This window comes from Triturus cristatus, chromosome 2_1 (assembly GCF_964204655.1).
Source record: "Triturus cristatus chromosome 2_1, aTriCri1.1, whole genome shotgun sequence".
In the NCBI taxonomy this organism is placed as follows: domain Eukaryota; kingdom Metazoa; phylum Chordata; class Amphibia; order Caudata; family Salamandridae; genus Triturus; species Triturus cristatus.
Genome location: NC_140581.1, coordinates 394,676,509 through 394,700,177, shown reverse-complemented (window position 1 = coordinate 394,700,177; position 23,669 = coordinate 394,676,509). Strand labels below are relative to the sequence as shown.

At 48.0% G+C, this 23,669-nt stretch overlaps 1 protein-coding gene across 8 annotated transcripts in view; it reads right to left on the bottom strand.

Annotated features, from left to right (window-relative positions):
* The window catches only part of KIF2A (kinesin family member 2A), a 418,450-nt gene that overhangs the window by 206,347 nt on the left and 188,434 nt on the right, over positions 1–23,669 (bottom strand). For all 8 annotated transcript variants that reach the window (XM_085631560.1, XM_085631589.1, XM_085631578.1 and 5 more), the window contains 2 exons: positions 19,676–19,766; positions 12,605–12,668 (listed from right to left, as the gene is read on the bottom strand). In XM_085631560.1, coding sequence (XP_085487686.1) covers positions 12,605–12,668; positions 19,676–19,766 — 155 coding nt within the window. The remainder of the gene's footprint in view (positions 1–12,604; positions 12,669–19,675; positions 19,767–23,669) is intronic.

Below are 23,669 nucleotides of genomic sequence, written 5' to 3'. Positions count from 1 at the left end.
GAGGGAAGTCATGGGCTGGGGGTGGGGGTGGAGGCAGAGCGGGAGTTGCTGTTTTTGCCTCCGCCTCTGCTGTTATTCCCCTGTAACCACCCCTTTGGTAAGCTCTAGTAAAGGTGGACTAGGCGGGAGCTTTGTAAGAGGTGGAGGGGCGATCAGAGGAGTAGTCTCAATGGGTGCTTCTCAAGGATGAGCGACGAAAGGACCGTCTGGGAGCTTGTGATTTCAAGGCTCCCATAGATTTGGCGGTGTCTGTATCCTTCATTTTCTCAAGGGATACTTCTACATTGGGGCCAAATAGGTGTTGCTCATCAAAAGGTTGATTGAGTATAGAACTCTGGACCTCGGGTTTAAAACCTGATATGCGTAAACTCGAATGCCTGCGCAAAAGGACACTGGTGTTTATTGCCGTTGAGGCGGTATCTGCTACATCTAGGGGACACCGGATGGAGGTGTTAGTGATGGTTTTACCCTCCTGGATGAGTTCACTGGCCCTGTTTTTATATTTTCTCAGGGAGGTGCTGCATTATGGACTCAAGCTCGTCATAATGTGCCCTGTCATACCTGACTAGCAGCGCTTGGGTACTGGCATGGGTATTAGCAATGCGCCAAATGTTTGCTGCCTGCGACGCTGTGCGTTTGCCAGAGGCGTCTAGGGGTTTTGATTCCTTGTCAGGTGGTGGTGCGTCACCTGACGTTTCGGAATTTGCTCTCTTCCTTGCATTAGAGACTACTAGGGAGTATAGTGGTGCGGGCCCTTAATGTATACTGGGTCACTAGGGGCAGCTTTAAATTTCTTTTCTATTCTCGGGTTGATGACTCGAGCTCTAACTGGGTTTTTAAAGATCTCTGGTGCGTGCTTAATGACCCCTTTAAGCATGGGCAGTGTTGAGGTGGACCTTTGTGTGGTATCAAAGGTGTCCATAAGAAAATCCTCCTCTACTGGGTCTGTATGCAGGGCAACCCCGTGGCATTGGGCAGCTCTGTGAAGGAGCTGGTTGAATCTGATATTGTCCTCTGGGGGGAAGGCCTGGAGGGATAAATATCATCCTGTGAGGTTTAAGGGAGATCTGGGACACTGTAATCATCCCAGGGGTCAGGAGAGCCAGTAGGAGTAAGCTCCCCAAGGGGTTGATAGTCTGCACCTCCCCCTGCATCATCTGAGGTGTTATCATCATCTATTGGGGTAGGTGATGGTGTGGGAGAGTGGTGTGGTGGGGGAGGAGGAGGAGGAGAAGGGATCCTTAATGGAGAAGTAGCAAAGTCTCTCTTCTTAGGTGGCAGTGCTGGCGCAGGCATTTCTAGGGGTCTTTTCTTGATGCTGCGCATTAAATGACCAGTCTTAGGATCCTTCATTAGAGTCTTTTGGGTAGGATCTGGATGAAACAGTTCATCTGTGGGAGACAGATCCTTCGGAGTCGAGGGCTTCGGTGCCGTAAGCTTTTTCGGCGTCGACTCGGTAGCGGTTCTAGGCTTGGATCCGTGTAGTTTTGAAGTGTCTTTATCAGTTGGAACCGGTTGCTGTTTTTTCGGTTCCGAGGTCTTTGGCTTGGAAGAATCGGGGTCTTTCGGCGGGCGTTTTTTTGTCGGCTCCGAGGGTGTTGTCGGTGCCGAGGAACTGGTGCTAGCCTTCGACGCCGAGTGCTTCAATGTGGGAGCAGCGGTCGGCGTGGATGAGGACGAGGACGCCTTTTTCTTCGGTGCCTGAGTTTGCTTTTCGGTACCGAGGGTAGGCTGACTCGAGCCCGAGTCGCCTAAAGGCTTAACAGGCTTCTTTACCGGGCCTGAAGGCGGGGCATGGGAAGCAGTGTCTCGGCATGCACCTGGGCCCGAAGGTGGAGGTGGTACAGAAGCCTTTTTTGACAGTGTCGAGGAGGGGTGTGGGTCGGGGTCGACGTCTGTACTCACGGCCCTTTGAGCTGGAGTGATGTCTTTGACGTCGGAATCATCAGCTTCGGAGGCGCGGATGATGGCTTCTTCGACCCGACCCTGCTCCGGAACATCGACGCCCTCTTGAAAGATGTCGTCGGGGATCGAAGATGACGAGCGCGCCATTGTTCTTCGAGCTCGTCGGTCCCGGATGGTCTTTTTGGAGCGGAAGGAGGCACAAGCGGGACAGTCTCTCGCCTCGTGCTCCGGTGAGAGGCAGAGGTTGCACACCTCATGTAGGCCGGTGTGGGGAAACTTCGACCCACATCGAGGACACTTTTTAAATGGCGTCCTTTCCATGAGCCGGAGATAAGGCACAGGTAGGCCCGAATGCCTTTGTCGACGACCAGAATCGAAGACTTCGAAGTGGAAGGGTCGCGTGTGATTGGAAAACGCGATCGGAACAATACCGTCGAGAAGGGAAGGATTGCGCGTCGAAAGAGAAAACCGTTAACGGTTCCGAACTGGAACGCAAGAACACATCCAAGCACGATGGCGGAAAAAAACAATCTGAGGATGGAGCTGATGCCCATGCGCACTATGATCCAAACGAGGAGTCACATACCTCGTGACTTCCAAAGACTTTCCAAGACAAAAACAAGTGCAAACATCCGGGCCCAACACCAGATGGCGATCTATGCACAGTGTGTAATCTGCAGCTCATATGCCTCGAACACAGTGTTATCGGTTTTAAGGTAAGTATTAAGTAGTGGGAGTTGAGGTTCTGGGGATAGCGGGCTTCCGGTTGGTGGCTGCTGACGAGCAGGCCACTTGGTTGTGGGAGCAAAGCTCCTGGACTTTAGCTCAGGCCAAATGAGTAAACAAAGTAGCACCAAAGGTCTGCCCTCAGCGGCACTAGGGCAGCAGGGTGCTGTTTCGACATCGGGCGCCCTGTTGTCAATGGGGAACCTCTGGTTTGCAAAGGCCCTGCAGGCTTAGGGACGAAGGTCTTCTGGGTGCGACTAGCACTTTGAGAGGTAAGTTGGGAAGTTAGGGCTGGTTAGGCACCGTCGGTTTGGGCACCAAAGGCCATGGGGCATCGGGTGCAGGGGTGCCTTTTGGAGTCGGATCTTCTTACCAGATCCTGGTCGTGGTTGGGGGGACCTTCTGGAGTTAGGCTGCAGGCGTCAGCTGGAGGCTTGAGGCAGGCCAGAGGTCGCCGAATCTCAGGTCAGGATAGCCAGGGTGACGTCCTCGTGATGTTTGCCCACTAGAGATCGGGCTGTGGACGGCGGGTGCCGAGTGGGGCAGATTCACGGTTTCTGGTCGGAGCCAGAGGTTGCACATGAACAAATCCGGTGTTCACTGGAGACAAAGTCTTTGTAGTTGAAGGCAGGCAGGTCCTCGGGGTTTTCAAGGTTGCTAGCTGCAGGACACACCGGGATTTTGTAGGAGCAGGTTCGAGGAGCAGACAGGCTGGTAGGGCTGCGGTCAAGTCAGTGGGCGTCTTCCTCTTGTTAGCTGCTACACAGCTGTTCGGTCCTCCTTCTCCTTGCAGTTTCTTCTTGTCTGAGGAAGCAAGGCTCAGGGGTACCCCTAAATACTAGATTTAGGGGCGTTACAGGTAGGTAAAAGGCAGGGACCAATGGGTCCCTTGCCTGGGGTGGGTACACCCCCTATTATGCCACCCTCCAGGGGGAGGGGGGCATGAGCCTGTCCCTGGTTGGCTGAGTCCACTCATCTGCAAGATGGCGGGGGACGGAGTTGTGCTTCACCTCGCCTCCCCCACCTGAGGGGTGGAGTTGGCAGAGGTGGGCACACCTCTTCTCCTCACTTGATTTTCTTGCCGGTTCTCCCGCCCAAAGTGGGGGTTAGAAGCAGTGGGGACCAGTTGCTGAGAGCAGCAAGTGGCCTGGGGAAGCTCACAAAGGCGACAAGTCTTTGAAGCTTCCCCTTCTTGAACCCGGCCTATCCTGGGGGAGGAGGCTTGGCACCTCATCCAAGGATAAGCATTGTTTCAGGCCCCAGAGAGCAGCAGGCTCTCGACCAAGGGGTCCAGAAACATGTCTGATGGTGGCAGTTGAAAGCAGCCACTCAGCCTGGACACTAGTGGTAGGTTAGTTTTCAGGGGGCATCTCTAAGATGCCCTCTGTGTGCATTTTTCATTCAATCTCACACTGGCATCAGTGTGGGTTTAATGTGCTGAGAAGTTTGATACCAAGTGTAGCCATTAAGGTGCTGTGGAGTTTGTAATGACTAACTCCCAGCACCATATACTCTTAATGGCAGCACTGCACTTACAATGTCTAAGAAAAGCCTTAGACACTGTAGGGGTATAGGGTTCATGCACCTGTACCCTCACCACTGGTATAGTGCACCCAGCTAGAGGGGTGATTGATCTATGACAGGGCATTGGGTTGTAGGAATGGCATAGAGAGATGTGTGCCATGTTGAGACTTCAATTTGTTCTGTACCAAAACGCGCAGCCTGCAAAGGCAGTGTGTGAGTGTAAGGGTACAGGACCTCAATCAATCAATCAATCAAAGCATTTATATAGCGCACTACTCACCCAGAGGGTCTCAAGGCGCTTGGGGAGGGGGGTCCGCTACTGCTCGAACAGCCAGGTCTTGAGTTGCTTCCTGAAGGCGAGGTGGTCCCGGGTCAGGCGGAGGTGGGTCGGGAGGGAGTTCCACGTCCTGGCGGCGAGGAAGGAGAAGGACCGTCCCCCTGTGGTGGCTCTTCGGATGCGGGGGACGGTGGCGAGGGCGTGGCCGGTCGATCGAAGCTGGCGTTTGGGAGCGTAGAAGTTGAGGCGGCTGTTGAGGTATCCTGGGCCTTGGTTGTGTAGGGCTTTGTGTGCCTGGGTGAGGAGACGGAAGGTGATTCTCTTGGTGACCGGGAGCCAGTGCAGGTCTCTCAGGTGTCCGGAGATGTGGCTGCGACGGGGGATGTCCAGGATGAGTCGTGCTGAGGCGTTCTGGATCCGCTGAAGTCTTTTCTGGAGTTTGGCGGTGGTTCCGGCGTAGAGGGAGTTGCCGTAGTCCAGACGGCTGGTGACGAGGGCCTGGGTGACCGTCTTCCTGGTCTCGGTGGGGATCCACCGGAAGATCTTTCGTAGCATGCGCAGGATGTTGAAGCACGACGAGGAGACGGCGTTGACTTGTCTGGTCATGGAGAGGGTGGAGTCCAGGATGAAGCCCAGGTTGCGTGCGTGGTCTGTTGGTTTGGGTGCGCTGCCTAGGGCGGGGGGCCACCAGGAGTCGTCCCAGGCGGAGGGTGAGGATCCCAGGATGAGGACTTCCGTCTTGTCCGAGTTCAGTTTCAGGCGGCTGTTCTTCATCCATTCGGCTAACTCTTTCATCCCTTCGTGGAGGTTGGCTCTGGCGGTGGCGGGGTCGTTGGTGAGGGAGAGAATCAGCTGGGTGTCGTCGGCGTAGGAGATGATGTTGAGGTTGTGCTGGCGTGCGATGTCTGCGAGGGGGCTCATGTACACGTTGAAGAGGGTAGGACTGAGCGAGGAGCCTTGAGGAACGCCGCAGATGACTTCGGTGGTTTCAGATCTGAACGGGGGGAGGCGGACTCTCTGTGTCCTTCCGGCGAGGAAGGAGATGATCCACTCCAGTGCCTTTTCCTGGATTCCGACGTTGCTGAAACGCTGCACTAGTGTACGGTGGCAGACAGTGTCGAAGGCCGCGGAGAGGTCTAGGAGGATGAGGGCCGCTGTTTCTCCGTTGTCAAGCAGAGCTCGGATGTCATCGGTGGCTGCGATCAGGGCGGTCTCGGTGCTGTGGTTGGCTCGGAAGCCAGACTGCGAGAGGTCGAGGGATCCGTTCGTCTCGAGGAAGGCGGCCAGCTGCTTGTTGACGGTCTTCTCGATGACTTTTGCAGGAAACTGGAGCAGCGAGATGGGGCGGTAGTTCTTGAGGTCGGTGGGGTCGGCTGATGGCTTCTTTAGTAGAGCGCTGAGTTCGGCGTGCTTCCAGCTCTCCGGGAACGTAGCGGTGTCGAAGGAGGTGTTGATGATGTCCCGCAGGTGGGGTGCGATGACGTGGTGAGGGCAGGGGTCGGTAGGAGATCCAGAGTGGATGGAGTTCATCGTGCGGACGGTGTCTTCGGTGCTGATCGGGGTCCAGGCGCGGAGGGTGGTGGTGGGGGGCGGTGGTTCGGTCGTGGCGTGCGTCAGTTGAGTGCTGAAGCTGTTGTGTATGTCCGCGATCTTGTTGTGGAAGTAGGAGGCGAGGGAGTTGCAGAGGTCTTGTGAAGGGGTGATGTCATTGTTACCGGCGTTGGGGTTGGAGAGCTCTTTGACGATGTTGAAGAGTTCCTTGCTGTTGTGTGCGTTGTTGTCCAGTCGTTCCTTGAATGCGGTTTTCTTGGTGGCGTGGATGAGTTGGTGGTGTTTTCGGGTGGCGAGCTTGAGGGCAGTCATGTTGTCCGGTGTTGGGTCTCTGCGCCAGGTTCTCTCGAGGGCTCGGCAGTTCTTCTTGGAGCTCTTGAGTTCGTCGGTGAACCATGGGGCTTTCTTGCTACCGGGCTGCTAGTCGGGGTCTTCAGAGGGGCGAGGTCATCTGCGCAGTCGCTGATCCACTTCGTGAGGTTGGTGGCCGCTTGGCTGGGGTTCGTTGCACTGGTGGGTGGGTTCTTGCTCAGGGCGGTCGCGAGCAGGTCGGCTGTGATCTTATTCCAGCTTCTGCGTGCAACCTGTTGCTGGTGGTGGTGGATCGTGGTCCTTCTGAAGCTGAAGTGGACGCAGCTGTGGTCCGTCCAGTGGAGTCCGGTGGCGTGGCTGAAGGTGATGTCCTTGCTGGATGAGAAGACGGGGTCGAGTGTGTGTCCAGCGTAGTGGGTGGGGGTGGTGACCAGCTGCTTGAGTCCGAGGTTGGCGAGGTTGTCCAGCAGGGTGGTGGTGTTGCGGTCGTTGTTGTTCTCCAGGTGGAAGTTGAGGTCCCCGAGGAGGATGTAGTCAGCGGAGGGGAGGGCGTGCGGGCTGATGAAGTCGGCGATGTCTTCGCTGAATTGTGTGCGTGGTCCCGGGGGTCTGTAGATGAGCGTGCCTCTGAGGGTGGTCTTGGGGTTGATGTGGACCTGGAAGTGCAGGTGCTTGGCGGGTGCGAGGGTGTCGTCGGTGTTGGTCGTGATGCGTATGGTGTTCCTGTGGATGATGGCGATGCCTCCTCCGGTGTGGTTGATGCGGTCCCTTCGGATGATCTTGTAGCCGTCTGGGATGGCGATGGCAATGTCGGGCGTTGAGGAGGCGTTCATCCAGGTTTCCGTGAGGAAGGCGACGTCTGGGGCTGTGGTGTCGAGCAGGTTCCAGAGCTCGACGGCGTGTCTGTGGACGGAGCGGGTGTTGAGCAGGATGCATTTCAGGTGGCTGCTGCTGTTGCTCGTCTTGGTCTTGGTTGGTGCTGGAGTAGTGCAGGTCCGGATGCAGGTGAACTTGCAGGAGTAGCAGCAGAAGGGTCCGTGGGTGCGTCTCGGGGTGGCTCGGTAGCATCCTGGGCTTCGGCCAGCGTTGAGTGCATTGAGGGTGGCGGCATCGTAAGTCCGGCGGGTGGGCTGGGGTCTGCGGGGGCCAGGGGTCCTGGCGCTGGGCGCGGTCCAGGCGCAGACGGGCTTAGCTTTGGCGCACCTTCGGTGCTCAATCGGTGCTCCCGCTGCGCGCGTCCGCTGCGCGGTCGCTCTGGGGACGTCATAAGAAGGGAGCCGGTCGGGAGGGTCTGCGGGGAGCGCGAGCCAATCGGCTGGCGGGGGGGGGGGGGGCGTGGCCACAGGCTGGGGCGGCGGGAAAGCTGGAGCGGGCTTGGCGGCCCTCGGGTGGCTGGGGCTGCGGGAGGCTGGTGTGGGCTCGGGGGCCCTCGGGTGGCTGGGGCTGCGGGAGCAGGCACAGGAGCGTGGGGGGGGGGACCAGGCCGGAAGGCGCAGTGGTCACTCCCTGGTTCTGGTCAGGCTCCCCTTAAGAAGGGAGCCGGTCGGGAGGGTCTGCGGGGAGGCGGGAGCGCGAGCCAATCGGCTGGCGGGGGGGGGGCGGGGCCACGGGCTGGGGCGGCGGGAAAGCTGGAGCGGGCTTGGCGGCCCTCGGGTGGCTGGGGCTGCGGGAGGCTGGTGTGGGCTCGGCGGCCCTCGGGTAGCTGGGGCTGCGGGAGCAGGCACAGGCACAGAAGCGTGGGGGTGACCAGGCCTCTAAGGATGGCACAATAAGGGATGCAGCCCTTAGAGTCCTTCTCACAGTGCCCTGGGTACCATTTACCTGCCTTTTGTTCTGGGTCTTCTGCGAGCCAAGGCTCTTACCCTAGGACGTCAGAACAGCATCTTGGGTGACTGACTGCCAGACACCAGTCAGCAAGCACAACAGAGGCTGGCAGGTTTTCAGCAGGCACCTCTAAGGTGCCTTCTGGGTGCATGGATTGGTATTTGGGTTTACCAATACGAGATGTTTGATCGCTAGACAAAAGGCACGTCTGTCAAACCACCAGTAATGTCAAGAGTATTTAATCTACCATGTAGGAAACTGGCTCTATATATACTACACCAAAATGAGGTATAGTGTGTATAGAGTCCAGGTGACCCCAGAGGTAGGCAGAGGTTAAAATTAGATAGAACTTTACTCTGTTTTTGTGGTAGAGTGGTCGAGCAATAAGACAGTATCAGAGGACAGTGTTAAGCATTTGATGTAAACACACAGTCAGCAAATGAATTCACACACTCAATAACTGAACTCTGGGCCAATTGTCTTTGTATAAAAATAGATACTGTTGTTTATTTTTAGAACTAATCAAGCCTGACACAGGTAAGCATTAAATACTTTTCAGTAATAAGTTACTGGATATATAACAGTTTGAAAATGCAATAGAACTTGTACTTGGTTTGATTTACATGGGATGCAGCAGATTGCAACACTTAGCAAATACAGTACATTGAAATGAATAGGCTTTTTTCAGTAAATTACAGGTTACTGGGGTTAGACTCAGGGGTCCCCCAGGGGTGTGTGTCATGTCGACTCTTCACTTTATTCTGCACCAAGACACGCAGCCTGCAAAGGCAGTGTGCGAGTGTCAGGGTACAGGACCTCTAAGGGTGGCACAATAAGTGCTGCAGCCCTTAGAGGCCTTCCCTGGTCACAGTGCCCTGGGTACTTGTGGTACCATTTACCAGGTGCTGACTTGTGGCCAGAGATGCCAATTGGGTTAGTTTGGGGGGAAAGAACACAGGCCCTGGGAACCTGATTGGCAGGGACCCAGGGTACACCAAGAAAAAGTGCATCAGTAGTCTGGCAAAAAGTGTGTGTGTGGGGGGGTTACTGCAACAGAAACCTACTTTCCTACATACCCAAATTGAAGACTTTGGACACATTCAAGTATACAAGGTTTCAAAAATAAAAATTGCCCTGAAGTGTGCCTTCGCAATTGCAGAAGGTTAGTTGTGACTAAAAGCGTTCTTCTGGATTCTGATGAGATGCCACAGACGGGGGCTCAAACGGCACTGCTTGCCGCTCGGCTGGTGCGTGTGCAATCACAGCAACTTTAATTTTGCCGTGGCTCGGCATTAGCTGTCTGCATCTATCGGTGAAACTTTCACTTTCCCTCCCCAGCTCAGTTACACTTTGCTATCTGGTGCACTGTCCTGCACCCCGTGCGCCAGAATATGTACCTACAAGGTTGTGCATGCACCCAATTACAGCGCAGACTTTAAGGTACCTCGAAGTATACTATGAGCGGTGAGGCCTTCCCATTAATGTAATATATTCCTACATCCTACCCAGCGATCACCAGTAACTACATTAACACATTTGGAGTATTATTTAAAAGGCACTGGGTGACGTATGTTTTAAACTGGCAGTAACACAATTACAGCTCAATGGCTTCGGCGAGAACCTATCTAGAAGGGAGAGAAAGAAAAAAAACGAGCAACAACGCGGAAAGGGTGCTGGGGATGAGCAGGTGAATTTTAGTAGCCGGAGACAAAGAAGAAGTTTAAAAAACAAAAAAACAACAACAACAAATGCAGGCAGCATTTGGAAGATTGAATGATTTGCCCTCCACAAGACTTGTTCTAGGGAAAATACACGGAGGGAAGCAGCTACGTGCGGCAGGTACACAGGTAACATACAACAAATTTGGGCAGCCACATGGAGATTAGGTTAAGGGAGGCCAGCCATGAGGAGATTGGATGGAGAACAAAAGTAAAATCACGTAGCCGTCAAACACGCTTGCTCACAAATAACTACGTAGGTCGAAAATTACGGATGAAAAGAACTACTTGGACCAAGCTTCACCGATGAGAAAAACACACAAAGAACAGGAAATAGGATGCGACAACCAACAGAAAAGAAGAAGAAAGCAGAGAGCACATGGACAAATAAAGAGTATGGGCAGGATGTAAACCCCTTTTAAGAATGATATTGATTACAATAGATTTGACAAGCACAGTCCAATTGCTGTGCAGGTGAAACAAACACTATGGGAAGAAAAAGCCTACAAGTAAGAAACAAATGTTAAGCATTCTCTCACAACAAGCTAACATATAACTTCGAGGGTGATTTTTAAGCAGGGTACAAAGTTAGAGGGGGGCTCTGAAGCGGTTAGTTTTAAATCAAGAGGCTTTTTGCAGCTATTTTCAATCAAATGAGAGGCATATATGTTCCTGTGTATTTTTGCAACTTCATGTGATTGTGTGTATGATAAGGTGGGCATTTCTGAACTATGAGTTAGCAAAAGGTTTGTACAGATCACATAAATTGTATCATTCTGCTTGAGTGAGCTATGGTTGTTTCCTATTTGATAGAAGTTTCATTATGTTGGGATACGAGTAATCTCAGGAATGAGGGAGGGTGTGTGTGTGTAAAATATGGTTTGGGGGGAATACTAATACTGTTTTAGAAATGCATTGATCCATCTGCAGAGAAGAGAAAGTTTCACTTTGTATGTGCCAACATGACGGAGGCTGTTTTGCAACTGGTGAACCATAAGCAAGTGTGCCTTTGATGCCTATTCTGTCTGGCTGAAATGTATTTAAAGCAGATCTGTGCAGAGATCGGCACAATTGCTTCTGTATGGATATTAGAATTTGAAAGATAGGTGTGCCTGAATCAAAAGTCATTATGTATATGATTGAGTCGGAAACATTTACAAATGTGCTATTCACATAGGATGATAGGGTTGATCTATATATGGATAGTTTAAGGAGACATAAGTGCCTGACAAGGGTACAGTAAAATAAACTATGATGTTGTTAAGGGCTTGATGCAGAGGTCTTTCATTTGCCTCCTTCTTGAAACTGAAATGCCACTTTACCAAAGCCACATAGTCTGCTCTCACAGAACAGAGAAAACCAATGGGGCAGAGGATTCTAGGCAGGGGCGCTCAACATCCTGTGATTCTGGAAAAATCCCTTAATCTTCCTGTGCCCAACAAAATGAATTTGTCTGTAACGTAACTGGTTCTCATGTAAAGCGCTCTGATACCTTCTGGTTGTGTTGATGCTATATAAAACAATACAAAAAAATGGATATCTTCAAGAAAGCTGTGCCAACAGTATCAGAAAAAAAGAAGCATAAAAACCTTTAAAGTAATGGTATGAGTAAAGTGAAGAAAACAAAACAGTGGTAGCACTAGGACCAGAACGATAGTGTAGTATTGCTGGAGGCAGAGTGTAGAATTTTATAACGATGAGTCAAAAGGAGGTCATGCACAGTGGTTCCGTTCACTCACTCATTTATAGCGCCAAGCCAGGATGCGGCAGAACGTAAAACGTAGGTATAATTAAGGCCATCATGGGATGGAATTCATCCCCAGTGAAGGTGGCCAACTTCAAACAGTTTTCCCCAAAAGCGAAGGCGGTCATGTTGGTGGACCCTTTAAGAGTGCTGTTTGAAATAAAGGTACCCCTGAGGTCTAAAACCCTCAAGCAACATGGCACCTTGAGAATCTACAAACAGTCTCCTTTAAATAATTAAGCAAAGCAGCGCTGTAGGAAGGAATTCTGTTACCAACCATAATCAGTTTTAGTAGGTCACATGATGCCGTAGGAAACCACACTCAACCCTGCCCAGCAGCACATTCACCAGCTCATTGACCTCAGACAATAAATCACAGACATCAGTTCTCTCAGCCCACTGAGTATGCCACCATCCAATCAGTGACATATGTGGTGTCACAGTGAAAAAACACACACATTAACAATATCTTTGTGAGGACCAGTGGGTTAGGGGGACCAGTAGTTTGTTTAGGTACTATCGAGTTCATTTATCAAAAAATTAAAAGCGCAGTTATATTTGCCTCAGTCCGCTTTATAACCTATCCTATCAATGCGCGCATGGATTTAGAACAGTGAATTCAAACTTACTGTCAATGGCTGGTTCTCATAATAATGGGTATGTTGTGTTGTGTGTGTGGTCCAACATGAGTTAATTTAAAAAGTAGATCAACTCCTGTTGGTTAAAGCAAGTTAGGAAAGTGGTTGCCTTCGCTGTCCCATCCTCCATGCCTGATTACATGCTATAAGGAACACAATGCTGTGGTGTGACTCGGATGGAATGTAGAACATTAAAAGTCAGAAACGTCAATTTGTTTACACCCTGAAATAGGCATTATAATCAGGTCACAGGCATGATAAGACATAAGGATATGTAGAAGGGCCATTCAAAAAGCAATACGTAAACGACAACTGCATGTTGATATTTAAAAACAAAAAAAATACATTAGGGATTCAGATATGTTGCTTGAAGAAAACTACTAACCTGCTAGTGCATAAATTCCTTTGGAACAATCTTGGTTCTTTCCTGAAAAATCTCCACCCATGGTCTAAAGTTTCAAAAAAGAAAATTAAATGAAACACATTAGACATTTTAAACCTCTTCTTTGCTTGTGAACTAACACTTCATTGCAAAAAAATAGCTGAATCCTTGCACAATTAGATTGAACTAAGATGGGCCTGATTCAAAGAGCATTCTTCAATGAATAGGTGTGGTTAACTCCTGGAAATTTAGGAGCAAGTCTAGGCCTACTCACAGAAACATCTTTGAAAATCCGCCCATAGTGTATTTGGCACCAAATTACCAGACATGGTTAGCAACATGATACAAATGCACTGAACCAAACTCTTCTTGCAAAACTAAGATTGATAAATACATAATCTTGGAACTCTCACCACCATTTAAAAAATGACTTGCAGTTATGAAAGTCAGACACCATAGATACATTAAATTAAAAACTTCAAACAGTCTGAGGTAGATGGGCTACTTATGTAGAGACGATAGTAATGTGTTACACAGAAAAGTCAGTACTTGACAGGAATCAGCCTGGATTGGCAAAGTACAAAATACAAGATTAGGCAATCCATTAATTTACACTGGTAAGACTTGTCGGACAAGTCATGAACATTAGTTATTTCACTTGCCATTGTTTGTTTTGAAAAGCTAGGCACACTCATTTTAAAGTAGCTGGTAGCCATACTACCCTGTTTCTGCAAATCTACTTTTTTGCAGTGGCACCAAAAATCCTAGAGTGAAAGAGGAAGATGTCTGCATTCTGCACCCTTGGTCGGACTGAGACAACATTGGCCCATCAGGGTAGCTTGCTAGGCAATCTAGGAAGAGGGCATCCCAATAACAGGGGCCTCCCCTTACTCAACTCCCTCATCCTTCCCAGAACCGTCAAACCATGAGAAATAAGCAGCCGTTGCACTCCCTGCCCAAAATTCCTTCTTTATTTGTAGACTCACAGGCCAACATTTCTATTAACTTGCATGCAAGGTCTAACAGTAACAATCTGGAGAGTTGCATGGGAATCAGTCTTCTGCATCCGTGGAAACAGGGTAGCATGATTTCGAACCTTGAGGTAGGTTCTGATACCTCACAGAGTAACCACTTCCCTCTATCGTCATCTTCTTCATTCGCCTGTTTCCTCCAGTTCCTCTCTACCAACCCTGATCCATCCCTCCCTAACAGATGGTGTATATTGCTGGTTTAGTCACAAATTATCTCACCATCTACTTAGATACTAGTTTTTTAGGAAAGACCACTCAGTCTACATGGCTACTAATCCACTACCTCAATTTGGCTCCCTCTACTGGTTCACCTTTGGTAAGTCTTGTCACTCCTTCAGCTCTTTGAGTGGATCTTAAGCGTGGCAAATACAAAGCATCAAACCATATACATGAAAGAACATTCATATTTCAGACCTGGACAGAGAAAGATGAAAATGATAAACAATTGTCTTATATTTTAAAGAGAAGGGCCAATTTATCAACAGATGCTCTAAGTTTTTATTTCTTAACAGAGTAGAAGCAATACATAATCTGATATGCCCTCTAAAGTGAGGCAAATAGCTGGGATTCTATGTCAGGACCGGAGATGAGGATTATGCTCAAAACTTTCTTCCTTTATTATTCCAGCAGAGTTCAACTTTAAACTACCTTTTTATCAATCATCGTGTAAGGACTACAAAGACAAAGTAATACTAAAGGTCAGGTGCACAACATTAACTGTGCCCTGGGTATCTCCTCCTTTCTTTAATGCTTCCAGGGCGAAGCCCTTTTCATTTTACTCCCTTGAATGGTGCTTTGTTTGCAGTTCTGTAATTTGCTTGGTGACATTTAACAGAGTTAGATTCTATTTAGATACCCGCTGTGAGAGCGTGGGTCCGCTCTCCATTTGCAGCTTGTGTTTTGGTCATTTTACGGGACCGTGCGAGTGCAGTGAGGCGATTAGCCCATCAGGGGGCGTCCGCAGGGTTCGTGCTCTCTCAGATTCGGCGAAAATGATGAGCGACCGACCATGGAACCCTCTGCCCATACCGTACTGGAATCCGTGACGCCCCGGCAGGGGTCTGTATTTCACTCGCATGAGCAGATTCTAAGACTGGTTTCCATCAGCCAAGGTTGGCAATTACGTAGCAGGTAGCCTTAGAAAGCCCCTTGAGAAAGAAACGTATGCGCACCTTAGAGCAGAATGTCTGCGCCCCACCCTAGCTGGCAAGGTGGCTCTAACTCCTGAGGGCGACACTAGATTGGCCACCTTCCTTCAGAAATATGTTTGGGATCCTAAGAAAGTGATCGACAGATCATTGAAGTAGTCAGGACAAATTACTAGATGTCACTGGGTCCTTTAAAAAAATCTTGGAGATTGCTGAAGAGGCCAAAGGCTCCGGTTCTGCCAGAGTCTCTATCCGGCTGGGTGCAGCGTGAAATCATTTTCCTTGGAAATGCTAACTGCGCTCTATCAGCTGAGAGGCGCCGCTCCTTGCTCCTCCACCTTTACCTCTGTCGACAAGGAGCAAATCTCCATTAAAAAAATCTTCCACTCTTAAAGTTTTGTTGGGCCTGCCGTGGCAGAGGGCGTCCAGCTGGCCGCTTCTATACACAAGGCCCTCCCCGAGAGCAAGGCTTCCAAAAAGGGCAGGACCAGACCCGCCCTGGCACATTCTTCCCCACCACATGAGGATACAGAGGCCATAACTGCAGGGGCGCCTCCATGGGACCATTACAGCCGCCCCAAGCAGGTGATTATTCTTCATGGTGCATGTAGATTAGAAGGACGCATTCCTAACAGCTCTCATTTTTTCCCTTTACCACATATTCCTCCAGTTCAGATGGAAAGAGCAAATTTACGAGTTCATGACTACTGTTCGGACTCTCCTTGGCCCCTTGGTTTTTTACCAAGGTATTGAAACCGGTCAGAGAGAATTTCAGGGCTCAAGGTTATCGATTGACTATTTATCTGAATCTCCTTTAGATAGACCAGGGTCCGACTACCTTGTCGCAACAAATGCAGACAACAATTCATTTGTTGGAGAAGTTGGGGTTCGACATAAATGAGAAGGTGAGGCTGACCCCCTCCAAGCACACCGCTTTTTGGGGTTTTGTGGTCAACTCCGAGGCAAAGACGCTCCGTCTCACATCTCGGAGGATTTTCAACATCCCGATGGGAGTTGCGGAAGACTCTGTTCAGGCTGGTAAATTCCTTGCGATAGATTGCGAGGGTGGTAGCCCTCCTCGATTCCTCAATTCAAGCAATCCTTCCGGACCTGTTACATTACAGTGTCCTTCAGAGTCTCAAAGCCTCATGCATCCTCAGGGGCCTCCAGTATTCGGAACAAGTACCGTTGAAAGAGGAGGTCAAGGATGAAATGAGGTGGTAGCTAGCGCATATGGAGGCCTGGAAAGGGTGTGCCACTTTTGGTTCGGATCAAGACCTAATCATCGAGTCCGACACCAGCAAGTCCGGATGGGGCGCTTGCAGTGGGGAATCGTTTGGAGGTGGAAAGTGGTGTGCTGAAGAGAGGTCACTACACACAAATTGCCTGGAGCTCATGGCCGGCTCTTTCGCAGCCCAGTGTTGGACCAAAGAAAACATTTCCTGTAGCATCCTACTCAAGATGGACAATCTGTCAGCGGTTTGCTATATCAATCACCTGGGAGGCTCCAAATCGAAACTCCTGGTGTACCAAGGAGTTCTGAACCTGCTGTCTGGCCCACAACGTGTCAGTGACATCGGAATTTCTTCTGAAAGCCTCCAACAAGACAGCAAAGTGGTGCTCATGAGAATAGGCAGACTCGAGTTGTAGCAGTTAGACCAGAGCGTCTTCAGGAAGTTGGAGGAACGTGGAGCCAATTCTCGGTGGACCTGTTTGCATCCCAGATGGACCACCAGGTGGCCAGATATTGCAGCTGGAAGCCAGACCCAGTTAGTGACAGATGCCTTCCGTCACCAGAGCATGGGTACGCGTTTCCACCTTCGCGATGATCATGTGCCTCTTGGCGCAACTTTGCCGTCAAAGCGCGTCCATGGTTCTGATCATGCCCTATTGGAGATTTCAAGTATGGTTTCCAGTTCTTCTGGAACTTTCTTGGGATTCTCCAATCCTACTACCCCACGCTCCGGATCTCCTTCGGGATCCTTTGGGCAACTGTCTCTCGCTTACTCTACAACAGAGAATGCATCTCACGATGTGGCGGATTACGTGGACCATTGGCGAGTTCCAGGCCTTTCTCCAGAAGCTGACAATCTGTTGGCCACCGCTTGGGCGGAAGGCACCACGAAGAGATACAGATCAGCATGGTCCATATGAGTTTGTTTGAGTCTTCAACTCGGTGAGGATCCCTTAGGATGCTATGATGTTCTGGTAATACATTTCTTGGCCTTTTTGGGATCTCAGGGCCTAGTATGCACGATTAACTCGTATTGCTTAGCTATCTCGGCATGCCACATACCAATCCTAGGTGTGACTGTAGGAGAATATTGTTTGGTGTGCAAGTTGATATGGGGAATTCGTCTGGCCCTTCCCTCCAAACCGTGCTATTGCAAATTGTGAGATGTCAAAAAAAGTCATGCATCTTTTTAAGTCTTGGCAGCATCATGATTTTTGACTCGAAAGTAACTAATCAGCAAAATTGGCCATGCAACTCTGTTTACTAGCTTGTCGCAGTGTTTATGATGTGATAGCGCTTGATATTACTGGGAGAGGTTTTACTCCTCAAGAAGTTACCTTCAACATTTCACGACATACAAAATCCAATACGCGAGTGATGTCTTACCCGGCTTTCGATAAATCCCCCAAACTGTGTGTGGTTAGAAATTTAAAGGCTTATGAGAGTATTACGGAGGAACAACAAATGTTAATAGCACTGAGGAAAACTTCTAAAGCAGTCTCTTCTCCCACCATTGCCCGATGGATCCGTCGGGTCATGCAGGAAGTGGGCATTGATGTGTCGCATTTCGGAGCTCACTCCATTAGAGGGACACTGGCCTCCAAAGCCTTTACTCTAGGGACTCGATTATAGGATATTCTCAATGCGGCTGATTGGTCATCAGACTTGATGTTCAAATGGTTTCACTTCAGACTCGATGTTCACATGGTTTTACTTTAAACCGGTGATTGATATGGCATTTCTGGTGGTTGACCAGCTCTGAAAGAGCATAATCCTCGCCTCCGGTCCGGAACTAGAATGAAAAATGTCCTAACAAACGTAACGGAATAGCTCAATAGAATTCACAATTAAGGACACGGAGGAAAGGATTATTCCTGCCAGGTTTCTACAAACATCCACCCGCTGGCTTATTTGTTCTGAGCTCATGGCCTACGGTCCGAGTGCTCTTAAGGTTTAAGTATGATACTTTCATTTAGGATGAGAAGTTTTAGGATTTGTTATCCATACAAATTGCATATAAGGAGGTTTATCATAGCCAGGATATATTAATGACAGTTATTGTTTTTCTCCAGGTTCCGAGTCGTCGAAGGAGAGTAAATTTCGGTACTGGAGCATTGTTGGTCGCACTCAAGAAAAGGGGGATGACCAGGACACAGTGGTCGTCATGCACCTGACCTTTATTGTGATTGGCTGAACTTTGCTTTTGTAGTCCTTTTCCTGGTGGTTGATGGGAAAAGTAGTTTAAAGTTGAACTCTGCTGGAATAATAAAGGAAACAAGTTTTGAGTATAATCCTCGCCTCCATGTCCTTAATAGAATTTAAACTTTCTGTTACACGATTGTTAGAAAACGTTTCATTGACTAGTATACGGGAAGGTACCCCCTTAATCATAGTTTTTGACTCAGGCAGCATTACTTATGTAATTTCCAGGCAGTTTTTAGCAACAAAAATCACATATCAGAGGCAATTGCCTTTAAGTGCCTCATTTCATTTTGTGGTCACAAATGTTTACTTTCAAATAGATATTCACAATTTCTTACTAGGTTTTGTTTACATTTTTTTTTTTTAATTGGGATTTTACAGTACAGATTACCATTTGAGACTTCAGTAATAGTGCATTTTAACAAATATTTGCGAGTATTTGAATATCATGTACAGTTACAAGGTTCCCGATGTCATCATATATCTAGCCCATTAGGTAGATCATCTTACAGTAGTTCAGGTGTCATCTCCTGGCTAGTCTCGCCTTATGTTGGTATGGTCTGCTCTCTCAGATTAGGTGAGTAACTCGGGGGCGAAAGTTGGAAGGTCGCCCTCTCCTTCATCCTTGTATGTTGTCCCCATTAGGATACCTGAACATCTTCTCTGTCGCATTAGGTCGGTATCGGAACTGCCGATGGGGAGAACAGAACTGTGTGTGTGTGTGTGTGTGTGTGTGTGTGTGTGTGTGTGTGTGTGTGTGTGTGTGTGTGTGTGTGTAGGGGGGGGGATTGCGGGGGATGAGGGATTGAGTGGGGGGACACGCAAAGCGGACGAGGTGTACAGTTGTGTCAACTTGTGATGTGACTGGCTATAATTTGGTTGGTCTGTGCTGTTGAGTATGTGAGGGAGAACTCCGTTGTAAGAGTATTTTTGGAATACAATTTCATAGGCATCAAGTGAGCATTAGATGGAGCATAGAAGTATGGAATAGTAAAGACTAAAATATCCTAAAAACGTATAAAATCATTAAAAAAAATAAAAATAAACTAAATGAGACCTTGACGAGAACAGAGGTGAACAAGAGACGTCTTATAGGAAATCGATCGGATTGTGGTGTGTTAAGACAGCTAAACAAGACAAAATCCTTAGTCTGCGTTTCAATGCTCTACAATGTTTGGGCTGCAAAAGTACACAAAAAGCATATGAAAGTAAAGGTGGCTGTAAAGTCTGTGGGAAAAAGGGCAAACTGGCACACACTATGAACTTCAACAACATACGTCTTCCTGTTTACACAATACAATAACAAACTCATACCATACATATGCAGTTTACAACCTCAAATGACAAGCGATCAATGTAAGAGGATTGGAAAATTACTAAATAGGCTATTAAAGAGAAAATGACTATCAGCCTCAAGCAAAATCCAGCATGAACAATATTTAGCAATTACAATACATACATGTGTTTTCCCACTGCCCGTCTGTCCATATGCAAAACATGTAGCCATTCCTCTTTCAAAGATAGTTTCTACCAGTGGTCGAGCTGTAAACCTAAATAAAAATGTGCAAAAAATATTTAATCATGTTTATAATATTTCTTAAGAATAAAAGCTAAAAATGACATGCGCTGGTTTCATAGATGTATCAAATTATGGATATGATATATTCAATCTTGGTCCTGGGTAGTCGTGGAACAGAGCAGTCAGGCTTAATCAAAGGAACAAGTGTAAAGCATTTAGAAGTATTGAAACAGTCCAGCATAAGAATTGTGTTACTGGATGAGGGGGTGGGGGCTAAACCCTACTCAAACAGCAATCACAATCCTCGTCAGGGTGAGTCACAAGCAAATACCAAATTAACTTGTGCTCAACTGTCTGGTAGCTTGACACAGAGAAGTTGGGCTTAACTTAGCGGCAATGTGTAAAGTATTTGTGCAGCACTTCAAACAGTCAAAGTGAAAACAAAACACAAAAAATCCCACATCAATTTAGAACAAGCACTGGCAAAGCCAATAGGTCTTGTCTATTTGAAATGTATTGGCATTGCTAATGTTTTATCTATGTTTCAAATAGCTGCAAGTAATGTATGAAAATTGAATGACACAGCCAGCTTTAAGCGTTATAGCACTTTTACAAAATAAATTCAGTTATGCTGCACAGAATCTAACGCTGCTGTATAATATTGCTAAAAAAACTCTGACAACGCCAATAGATCTTGCATAGGCGAGACCTATTGGCTTTGCCAATGCATGGTATGGAATGCCATATGGTAAGATAAGTATTTATATAGTGTTTACAACGGCTGAAGTGCTAACGTTATAAAATGGGGACTACCCTTTCCAAGGTGTTAGTGTGGCAAAATTCAAAAGCATTTTAGCACCATACAAAAACGGTGAAAATGTGCCATATAAATGCGCTGAACGTAACAGAAATTGCAAGTAGACAGAAAAGTCCAATGGGTTACAGCATTTATTACAGTGATGCTATAGGCTATGTGATGCATTGGGAGCAATGATTGCACAAGAATCAAAAAAGCAGTCCTGATATCTAGTTTATTAGGAAAATATAACAATAATCAGTGTTGACTGGGTTTCCTAGACTTTTTGGCCCCTGTGCATACAAATCATGGCCCTTGTGCCTGCAAGGTAACTGCACTTGTGACTGTTTAGCAGTAAAATATAGCAATAATTGATGTTCAGTCGGTTTCAGAGAGCTTTGGGTCCCTGTGCCACTGCATCTGCTGCATCATTGTAATTATGACCCTAGTGTCTGCAAGGACAAATGAGGAAATTGTTTATATCCAGTAATGTATGTGTTCTGAAAAAGGTACAGTTGCAGATGGAATACATAATTATTATGTAGCTAAACAAACACAAAAGAGTTCATAAAAAGTGTCTTTAATCTTATGCAACTCTCCAAAAGGAGTTGGCACAGATGTGATAAAGTATATGCTTTACACATCAAATTAAAAACCAAACATTGTTAAATTGTGTTAGTGTGACTGGCTCTTTTCTGTGAAGAGATCTTATCCTGTGCTTGACAGAGAATGGGGCATAAACAGTGTAAATTGGCCAAGATCACCATAAGTTAGGATGACGCTGAGACTGAAATGTGGTTTTGTACTTTGGCCCTACAAAGGCAGTTCCACAATTAAATGTACTCCCCAAAGAAGAGGAATTTCACAAAAAAACGTGCAAATATTTTCTGCAGATGAAGAACAAGAAACCTTTTAAGATGGCTATGTCTAAAATAAAAAAAATAAAAAAGGGCATAAGCAGGCTCCATGGAGAAAGTACGCTGCATTCCTCGTTCCTATAAACGCTCTCACTTTGAAGTCAGCCGAAAGGGAAATAAACACCAGGCTCCAACGGAAACATAGCTTGACATTTGAACCCTGTCTTTGAATTGCCCAGCAAACGTGATGAGATAAGAACACGATTCAAAGGGCTGTTTATTACAAAAATGAGTTTGTGGAAGAAAAATGTAAAAATGGCTTTAGCATAGGGAGGTATAGCCTCAAGCTGCACAGCCTAAAGCAAATAATGTAAGCATATCGAAAGCCAGAAAAAGTAAGTTACAAACCACAAAGTCAATAGCAAGCCTGAAGCTCCTACTCTCCTCAGTGATATAATAGCTATGAGGAAAGCTACCTTCTAAGTGTGAAATTGTGCTCAGATCTGTGCAATGGTTCAAAAGGTGGACCCATCAGTCAGATGAGGACAATGTTGAGATTCCACACTGGAGCAGGTGGAAGTCTTGGGGGAATGACTCTTAAGTCCTTCCATAAATGCTTTAATGACAGGCACTCTGAAGAGAGACAGATGTTGTCTATTTTGAAGGTATGCAGCTATTGCAGCAAGATGTGAGCATATGGATGTGTACACTACGTTTGAACGCTGTAGATGTAATAAATAGCATATGTTCTGAACTGAAGCATCAAGTGGGTTGATTTGATTGTTATTACAATATATGACAAACCGCCTCCACTTTGCTGCATAGCAAGCCCTTGTGGTAGGACGTCTAGCCTCTTTGATAATGTTTAAGAAGTCTGACGGCAGATTGAGGTAGCCAAACTTCAAGACTTCAGGTGCCAGACCACAAGGTAGAAATGACTGGGATCTGGATGTCTGATCTCTCCTCTGCGTGAGGAGATTGGGTGTAAGATGTAGGTTTTGGTGAGGAACTACTGAGAGCTCCAGCAGGCTGGTGAACCAGGGTTGACGGGCCCATGTGGGAGCAACTAGGATTAGTGCCAGGGACGCCTATCTGAGCTTCCGAACCACTAATGGAATGAGTGGGAGAGGCGGAAAAGCGTAGGCAAATATCCCTGACCAATTCATCCACAGTGCATTTCCTCTGGACAATAGGTGTGGAAACCTGGATGCGAGGCTTAGGCATTTTGCGTTTAGGTGTGTGGAGAACAGATCTATGTCCGGGAAGCCCCACATCTGAAAGAATGGGAAGAGAACTCGAGAGTGGAGTTCCCACTCGTGGATCTGTTGTCTTTGCCGACTGAGCAGATCTGCTATTTGATTGTCTACTCCTAGAAGGTGTTCTGCGAGGAGATACATTTTGTGGCGTATGGCCCACCTCCAGATGTTCTGTGCTAGTTGTGACAACCGAAGAGTGTGTGTCCCCTCCTGTTTTTGTATAGCAACTCTAGATTTATGTGAAGCTGCTTTTGCTGCAAGCTCCACATGCCCTGAATTGTGTGTGTTTGGAGATGAGCTCCCCAACCAGTGAGCGATGCGTCTGTTAGCACTCTGTGGAACCGGGTCGATGAAGGGCTGCCCTTTTGAAAGGTTTTGTGGATTCCACCACTGCAGAGAGCAGTGAGTGTGGCCGTCCACCAACACTAGATCGGATAACCGACCCTGAGCCTGGTTCCACTGACGTGCTAAGCATTCCTGAAGGGGACGCATTTGAAGTCTTGCATAAGGGACTATTAGGATGCAATACATCATCCCTAGTAACTGCATGAACACTCAAGCTAGCAAGGAGTGTTGAGGCTGAAACGGAGATAGTAGAGTCTGAATGTTGCGGATTCTGGCTGGATTGGGGTAGGCTAGAGCCTTTTGTGCATCTATAGTGGCTCCCAAATATGCTTGTGTGTTGGATGGAGATGGGATATGGACAGATCACTGTGAATCCAAGATCGTGGAGCAGCTGCACTGTTTTGGGAGTGTGACGTAGACAGCTTTGTTGTAAGGTGGCTTTTATGAGCCAGTCGTCTAAGTATGGGAAGACGTGAATGTGTTGTCTTCGTGGATGAGCTGCGACTACTGCCAGGCATTTGGTGAAAACCTTGGGTGCGGTGGGGACTCCAATTGGGAGCACCTTAAATTGATAATGTTGGCCCGCTACCACAAACCTGAGGTATTTGCGGTGAGGAGGGTGTATTGGGATGTGGAAATAGGCCAGAGTGGACAGAAAGTCGCCTTGCTGGAGGAGCGTG